Genomic DNA, 9,561 nt, shown 5'->3' with positions numbered 1-9,561 from the left:
TTGATTTAAGAAAACATCTAGTATAAGTATAGAAATGATTAACTAATTAGGGACGAGTAAATATGTTGACATGATCACAAAAGAGCAAGCCAAGATTCCAGGAGAAAGTGTTCAACAGCCATGTCAATTAATGGTGATAGCGAATGGGAGTGACCCACGTGTACATGAGCTTGTGATCCCTTGTTGAATGAGAAAGCGACAAGTGTGGCAGGGCAGGACCACCAACGCAGCTGGCGCGATGTGGTGGCTGAGTTGCAGTTGTTTGTTAGAAAGATAATCTAGATGCTTCTATGATATTAGTATAAGACTTAATTATATTTTATTCAGCATTTGAAACAAGACTTATTAGTTGACTATGAGTTCTATATTTAAGTGTACCAATATAGAGGTAAATGATCTTACCTTCACTCAAATATTCTAATTTTTTGGAGATTGTCCCTACGAACCTATTTCAATGTTTGATAAGTGTATTTTCTGTTTTGTAGTATTTGTTGGTGTATGTATAACAATAACAAACGAGAGAATATGAATTGGTCGCACGATAAATAGAGAAGATATAGAAGTAAAATACTGACATTACATTAAGAATTATTCACATTTAAATGCAAAATTAGATATATTTAAAATTATTGTCTCTTCATGAATAGTTAAATTCTAGAAAATGCAAAAAAGTTGCTAGATAAAGATATTTCATGGATTTGGTCTTAGAAGACCTCTAACGCTAGTAACGCATATGCATTACCGTAATATAATTATTAACTAGTTTTCTATGTAAATAATATACTCCATGTTTTTATAAAGGGGGTCGATTGTTACGGATTCAATATTCCACATTAGCTGTAAAAGTAATTAGTACAAGGTTTATAGACTAAATGAGCTCTTGATAGTATAGTCTTTTGGAGTAGAGGAAGAATGATGTTTTTTACAATTATAATCGAATTAAGAATAGAATAGGTCAAGACTTAATTATATTTTATTGAGTATGAGGAGTATCTAATATAGGAATTAGCGTTATAAGAGAATGATCTGTCCTAACTAACCAGTGATTGTGAGGAGATCGAGGTAAGAATCCAATCGAGAATGGAAAAGGCCGAGACTTAATTATATTTCATTTAAACTTTATACAAGTATTTTGTGGAGTAGTATTTATTTTATCATAGAAATAATTAGTCCAATAAATAATTCATGTAATGCATAGAAGTACCATGGTCCATGGTGCTTATTGAGTATTCGTACTATGTTTATGTTTATGCCTGCCCTGTTGTTCCCGATTTGTAATATCTAAGATTGTTTTTGGATTAGTGAAAATTTCTCTTTCATTTATAAAGATGAGCACAAAACTTAATGGCACTAAAACCATTTATAACAATCAGGATTAAATTAATTGCACGCTGCCGTTGCCCGTCAGCCTAATAATTTCTCTTCTGTTGCAAGATGTAAACTCTTCCAAATTAATTTTCTTTATTAAACGCGAAATTGGATTTTATTTCTAAATTTGATTAATACGATCATCATCAGAGTACTGAAGGTTCAAAATCCAGTATGTGCAAAAACATTAATGTTCATATTGACTCTTAACACATGTTTTCTACGAAGAAATTAAGGTAAAAAGATGAATTTTTCCTCAGACAAAGTTATGAACTCTTTAATTGCAGGTTTTGTTGTGCAGTACCTAGTGGAGTATATGTTGCGTCATTCATTCCGTGAACCATCTATGTCTCATTTCCTTCGATATTAATATAAATATAGGAAATTAAGGCTCCACTAAGTTAGTTAAGTGAAAATTGCTTTATTAATTCACGACCACCCGTGCTTGTATAATTGTTCTAGGAAAATCTGTACACTTTTCATTTTCACGTTATTGTATCAAAAGTGATAACAAATATTGTTAGGTAAAAACTCCCTAACGTTGAGTAATTCTTCCGTGAAGTCGCGGGAACGTTTGCCCGACGATCAACGGCACGAAGAACTAGGGTTTGAGCGTGAAGAAGAAGAGATTGCGTAAAAATATTTTATTCCTTGCCAATGAAATAAAATACACGCATATTTATATCTAAGGACCCTAAGGTTGATTCGACCTACGATCGGGGAAAGAATCAACGAAGAAAACCCAGAAAGGAGCTTATAGATCGCTCGACTCAAAATAAATCCAAATTAAATAATTGTTCTAAAAAAGGAAAGCAATAACGTAAAAATAAACCAAGCAAAAATAATAATCCTCTCCACTTCATCTTGACGTGAAATCGCCGAAGTGGTCTGGCGGTCGTATCTGGCGTCGCGACCGATGTTTGGCGATGGATCGCTCTGGCTCCTTGCCGCCACCTCCATTCGTATCAAACTCTGCCTCGTCCACCAAGTGCTCTGTTTCAGTCTCCTTTAGCCTAGCCGAGGGTTGCACCGTAACAACTTCCCCCTCCTTAGCGGCATCCTTGGCCTCAAGGAGCAAACCTGGAAAACGCTTCTGCACCACCTGCAACGGCTCCCAGCTTGGCTGCGCACCCTCGTCACCTTCCCACTGCAGCAACATTCTTCTACCGCGGCCCCATCGTGCAAAACCGTCCTCTGCTCCAGAACCTTATTGGGACGAACAACCGGCCTACCTTGTGCAAAATTTGCTGGAAACAATTCTGCACCGGATAACTCCCCCTCCACGAACGGCTTCAATAAACTCACATGAAAGACATTATGAACTCTGCTCCCTTCCGGCAGCTTGAGACGATATGCCACCTGCCCAATTCTTTCCAACACCTCAAATGGACCGTAGAAGCGTCTAGCCAACTTCGTGGATAACGGCCGTGCAACAGAATGTTGCCTATACAACTGCAACTTCAGCAACACTCGATCTCCCACCTCAAATTCCAAGTCTCGACGGTGTTTATTGGCCTGCATACGCATCCTCTGCTGGGCCCTCTCCAAATTCTTTCGAAGGCGCACGATCAACTCCCCTCGCTGCCTGATCATAACTGCCACGTCTGGTGGCGTTGCGACCGAAGGGGGGCAGCAATAAGCGACGGTGGTTCCCTCCCGTAAAGCGCCATAAAGGGGGAAGTCCCCAAGCCTTCGTGATAGAAACAATTCAGTGCCAGCTCCGCCCAAGGTAGAAAATTCGCCCATTTGGATGGCTTATCCGCCGTGAAGGCTCTCAAGTATTGCTCCAAGCCACGATTCCTCACTTCCGTCTGTCCATCCGACTGCGGGTGATAGGCTGTCGAGAAGTGTAGCTTCGTACCACTCAATCGCCACATCTCTTCCCAAGTAGCATTCAAGAATACCGGATCACGGTCGGAGACCAAAGTCTTTGGGAATCCGTGATGCTTAACCACAGTGTCTATGAAAACCGACGCCACTTTCAGCGCATTAAAGCCACTTGACAGCGGGGCAAAGTGAGCATACTTAGTGAGGCGATCTACCGCAACCAATATAGCCGTGTATCCCCTCGATTGTGGCAGACCAGTGACAAAATCCATTGATACATCCTCCCATACTCGCGACGGAATTGGCAGGGGTTGTAGCAGGCCCGCTGGTTTCTGCGTCGGGTACTTAGTTGTTTGGCAATCATAACAAGCCTCCACGAATTTCTTGACCTCTCGACGCATACCCTTCCAATAGAACACCGCCGCTAACCGTTTGAAGGTACGGTCTACTCCCGGATGACCGGCTGACGGAGTGGAGTGATATTCATGCAACAATGCCTGCTTTACGGCCGAATCTTTGCTCACATAAAGGCGGCGATTGAAGTACACCAGCCCCTCCGAAATCGACACTGCAGGGTCTGCAGCACCCCGTTCCAGCGCTGCTTTCAGCGCGATCATATCTGCTGTGCTCTCAGCTTCCTCACGCAGAATCTCCAGAATATCCGAAACCGGGCGAGCAATGGCTAGCAGCAGCCGTGCATCCTCCGCAGGATCGCCACTCTCAACACGCCCTTGTTGGGCGTCCTCTGCATCCCTTCTTGATAGCGCATCTGCAACTTTATTCGACGCCCCTGTTTTATATTCAATCCGAAATTTATATCCCATCAACTTCTGGGCATAAAACTGTTGATCCGGTGTCTGAATTATTTGTTGGAGCAACTCCTTCAAGCTTTTCTGGTCACTCCGAATCACAAACTCACGGCCCAATAAGTATTGGCGCCACTTCTGAACCGCCTCCACAATTGCGTACAGCTCCTTATGATATGTGGAGGAGACGCGACGCTTCGGGCCCAGTTTCTTGCTAAAGAATGCCAACGGATGCCCCTCCTGTAGCAACACAGCTCCAATTCCAAAGTCCGATGCATCAGTTTCTAACACGAACGTTCTTGAAAAATCAGGTAAGCGGAGAACAGGTGCTGAAGACATAGCCTTTTTTAATTCCGCAAAGCTCGCCTCCGCGGCGGGTGACCACACAAAGGCATCCTTCTTTAAAAGTTCAGTCAGTGTCCCGCAATGGACGCGTAATGCTCCACAAAGCGTCTGTAGTAGCCCGTGAGACCCAAGAAGCCGCGCAACTTCTTGACCGTGGTTGGAGGCGGCCACGCCATCATGGCCTCGATTTTGGCAGGGTCTGCCTTGAGTTGCCCATCTGCAATGATATGACCCAGGTACTCGACCGAGGAACAAGCAAAGGTGCACTTAGATAACTTGACAAAGAATTGATTGTTTGCGAGAAGTGATAATACCTCGTTTAGATGGCGCACATGGGCGGGCAAAGTCGGGCTGTAAATGAGGATGTCATCGAAGAAGACGATCACAAACTGGCGCAGGAATGGTCTGAACATGGCATTCATCGCTGCCTGAAAGGTGGATGGAGCATTGGTCAATCCAAACGGCATGACCAAGAACTCAAAATGGCCGTCATGAGTACGAAAAGCCGTTTTGTATACATCCTCCTCGCACATCCGAATTTGGTGGTAACCAGATCGGAGATCCAGCTTTGTGAAAAATCGTGCTGACCCTAATTCATCAAATAACTCATCTGTGGTCGGGATCGGGAAATTATCCGGCACTGTCGCTGTATTCAGCGCTCGGTAGTCAATGCAAAAGCGAAATGCGCCGTCTTTCTTCCTAATTAGCAACACCGACGACGAGAATGGGCTCTGACTAGGGCGAATAATGCCAGAATCTATCATCTTCTTTACTTGCCTTTCGATCTCCGTCTTCTGAAAATAAGGGTATCTATATGGGCGAACATTGACCGGCTTCGACTGTGGCAGCAGATGGATTTTGTGATCAAATTGACGCTTTGGCGGCATGCCTGGAGGCAATCCAAACACCCCGATATGCGACCCCAGCACTGCCAAAACCTCATCCGGCAACTCCTTAGGAAATGAGGCAACCGTCACTGGACCTTCCTCTGCATTTTGCCGCGGTAATTGCACCAATTCAAACACCTCGCCATCACCCTGCAAGGTTAAGAGAGTCGAAAACTGCCTCAAGGATACTGCTTTGGCGAGTGGTGGCACCAAAGTAAGACGAATGCGCTCCCCATTTCTCACAAACTCCAACGTATCGGTGTCAAAATCCGTAGTAAACCTGCGTAGAGACTTCAGCCAGGATCTCCCCAAAATAACATCCGGACCATGAACCGGAAGGATGTGCAAATCCACCAAAAAGACGTGGTTCTGAATGACGATCCTCGTCTGTCTACTAGCCCACGAGCATAATAGGGACTCACCATTACCCACATACACTCTAAATGGCCACACCTTCTGCAGCGGTAGAGCCAATCTTTCCGCCACGTTTGGGTGGAGAAAATCATGTGAACTCCCCGTGTCTACCAATATGCGAATCTCTGCAGCTCCCAACATGCCTACCAACTCAATTGCATCCTCCTTTTGACGCCCATTCATAGCATATATATGTGAGATATCTGCCGTTACAATCTGAGTATCCTGCGCTATCCCGTCCTCCCCCACATCATCCTCCGAGTCCTCGTCCATGCCCATGTACACCAAGAATCTGCCCCGACAGTTGTGGCCCGCCACCCACTTCTCTGGGCAGTACCAACACAAATTCAGACGCGATCGCTCAGCCTTTTCCGCCTGTGTCAGCCTAATCACCAGTAGCTTGGAATATTCGGAGAATTTGTGCTGAGGAGGCCGTGGAGCCTGCTGCTGTGGTGCCGGCAGAGCTAACAGATGTTGCTGTCCTAACTGTCGTTGCTCGTAGCGTCCCCCGGAGCGGCGCTGAAACCCGGATGTCGGTGCTGACTTCTCTATGCAACTATCATACTCCACTGCCAATGCCATTGCTGCTGCCACTGACCCCGGATGTTGATGACGAACTTGGTTCTTGACTGGTTGTGTTAGACCCTCCACATAGATGGGGAGCAGAATGTATTCGGGCACACCCCTAACACGATTCAACATCGTCTCAAAAGCGGTGTTATACTCTGCGAGTGGTCCAGTTTGGCATAACTTCGCGATCAGGCCAATGAAATTTTGAAAGTGCTGCAGATCAAAGCGACGTCGAACATCGTCCAAGAAATCTGCCCACTTGGCATTCGGATTATTCTCCAGATAGTTAAAAATCCACTCCAAAGCTTGACCCTCAAACATCATCACCACATAATGTAACCTGTGATTCTCTGGGGTCCCCATATGTTCAAAATAATATTCGACCCTCGATATCCAATTAGCCGCTTCCGAACCGTCGAACCGCGGTGGTTTCATTTTTTCATAGCGCGGTTTCTCAAAGCGAGGCTGATCATACCTAGGCGGTTCGGCGAAATAACCAGAGTTCCGACCCCCTGATGGGTGATCCCATGCCGACTGACGTCCTCCTGTCTGCCAATCTTGACGATGAGCCGGATTGTCCCATGCCGTTGGTTGACGGCTCCTATCCCTGTCGTCGTCGTAACTGTTGTGCTGCCAAGTTGATGCCGAATTACCCACGACCCCTACTCGTTGCTGCGTGGCCACCGATACTGCTGAGGTCATCACCGGTCTGTGGGCTGTGGACTCCCCTCTCCAGCCACCGTTAATATTGTATGGTGGATCCGGATCCGGCCTTGACTGCGGTGGGTCTCTAGTGGGTTGGCGATCGCTCGCATCCAGCCGAGCCTCCACCCGTGCTATAGATGCTAGGATGTGCTCCAAAGCCAGCGCCGACGCATTTAGCGGCGCTGATGATGATGATGAGAGCGGGTCGAGACCGCGGATAAACGGCGTCGTCGTCGCGGCGATTGCCTCCGTGCGAACAATCCCCTGACTCGCCATCGAAGATGAGTTCATGAGTGAAAGCACCACTTGTTAGGTAAAAACTCCCTAACGTTGAGTAATTCTTCCGTGAAGTCGCGGGAACGTTTGCCCGACGATCAACGGCGCGAAGAACTAGGGTTTGAGCGTGAAGAAGAAGAGATTGCGTAAAAATATTTTATTCCTTGCCAATGAAATAAAATACACGCATATTTATATCTAAGGACCCTAAGGTTGATTCGACCTACGATCCGGGAAAGAATCAACGAAGAAAACCCGGAAAGGAGCTTATAGATCGCTCGACTCAAAATAAATCCAAATTAAATAATTGTTCTAAAAAAGGAAAGCAATAACGTAAAAATAAACCAAACAAAAATAATAATCCTCTCCACTTCATCTTGACGTGAAATCGCCGAAGTGGTCTGGCGGTCGTATCTGGCGTCGCGACCGATGTTTGGCGATGGATCGCTCTGGCTCCTTGCCGCCACCTCCATTCGTATCAAACTCTGCCTCGTCCACCAAGTGCTCTGTTTCATTCTCCTTTAGCCTAGCCGAGGGTTGCACCGTAACAAATATTATGTGATAAAAATAATGTATATAAAAAATGTTTTAAGATACCCAAAAAAAATCAAAATCATCAACAGCAATAAGTAGACAACAGTAAGAGTTGATGAGTTTATTAGGGTATATATATATTAATATATCAAAAAAAAAAGACAACAACAAAACAATTGAAAGAGTGAATTGGCGGTACAAAATAAACATTTTTAAATAGACAAACAGGAAAAATAATCATAAATCAGAATACTGACTCTATGTTACAAGTTAAACAATATTGATGAAGCACAAAGAATAATTAAAAGTGAGTAGAATTTCTGCGGAATATAATGAAAAAAAGATAGGAATGTGTGAATTGTATAATGTTATAGGTCAAAAGTTAGTAGAATTTCTGCGGAATATAATGAAAACCTAATTCAGTTGTTTCCTTTAGGATAAATTAGTTGTTTGTGAGAGGACACAAATGCAAGATTAAATAATTAGAAAATATCATTGCATCAAATTCAGTTGTACTTATCTTACCAATTCCGTTAACTTAAAAATTGAAATTAAATAATGTAATTGAGTAGTCGGGTAATGTATCAATTGTATTCAATGTTATGCTAAAGTTTTATGTTTTTGATCGAATGGTAATATTTGATAATATGTATAGCACGTGAATCATTAATAATTTATACTGTTGGATCAAATTGATTGTTTAGTTTTTAAAATTCATAAATTTGTATGTCTTTGGCTTCGATTCTGTATGAGTTCATATATATAGGGTCTTGTTAGGTTGAGATTATTTAGCTAAATTGAGAAATGAGATGCAATATGGGCCACTAATCCATAAGATTAATAAAATGTCAACAAATACCACATTATGTCAACAAGGGGGTATAATTGTCTTTTTATTAAATTGTGTTTGAAAACATTTTCTAAAATCCTCTCTAAAACTCTAGCCGCAAAGTCTTCAAATCTTCAAATCTTCAACATTCATATCTTCAAATCTTCAAATCTTCAACATTCAAATCTTCAAATCTCTTCAACATTCAAATCTTCAAATCATCAAATCTTCAACATTCTTCAAATCTTCAAATCATCAAATCTTCAACATTCTTCAAATCTTCAAATCTTCAACATTCAATAAAATAACACTTATTAAAATGTCAACAACTAAAAAGAACAATTATAATTCACATATTAATACCCGGGAATATCGAATGTCAACAACTCGTATGAAAATGTCAACAACTAACAAATAACACTTACTATTCACATATTAATACCGAGAATATCGAATGTCAACAACTCGTATGAAAATGTCAACAACTAACAAATAACACTTACTATTCACATATCAATACCGAGAATATCGAATGTCAACAACTCGTATTAAAATGTCAACAACTAACAAATAACACTTACTATTCACATATCAATACCGAGAACATCGAATGTCAACAACTCGTATTAAAATGTCAACATCTAAAAAATAACACTTATAATTTACATATCAATACCGAGAATATCGAATGTCAACAACTCGTATTAAAATGTCAACAACTAACAAATAACACTTACAATTTACATATCAATACTAAGAATATCGAATGTCAACAACTCGTATTAAAATGTCAACAACTAACAAATAATACTTATAATTAATATCGAGAATATCGAATGTCAACAACTCGTATTAAAATGTCAACAACTAACAAATAATACTTACAATTCACATATCAATACCGAGAATATCAAATGTCAACAACTCGTATTAAAATGTCAACAACTAACAAAAAACACTTATAATTCACATATCAATATATCGAATGTCAACAACTCGT

General features: G+C 42.1%; 1 protein-coding gene across 1 annotated transcript; it reads right to left on the bottom strand.

The window, feature by feature from the left end:
- Nucleotides 1-4,414: 4,414 nt before the first annotated feature.
- On the bottom strand, nt 4,415-7,198 carry LOC125210120 (uncharacterized). The gene has a single exon (XM_048109699.1). The coding sequence runs from the start codon at nt 7,196-7,198 to the stop codon at nt 4,415-4,417; it is 2,784 nt and encodes a 927-aa protein (XP_047965656.1).
- Nucleotides 7,199-9,561: the final 2,363 nt, after the last annotated feature.

Source organism: Salvia hispanica, chromosome 3, assembly GCF_029641045.1.
Source record: "Salvia hispanica isolate PSC_SH4W2 chromosome 3, Shi_PSC_v1, whole genome shotgun sequence".
Taxonomy (NCBI): domain Eukaryota; kingdom Viridiplantae; phylum Streptophyta; class Magnoliopsida; order Lamiales; family Lamiaceae; genus Salvia; species Salvia hispanica.
Note: the sequence above shows the minus strand (reverse complement) of the source record. Positions and strands in the feature narration are given on the sequence as shown.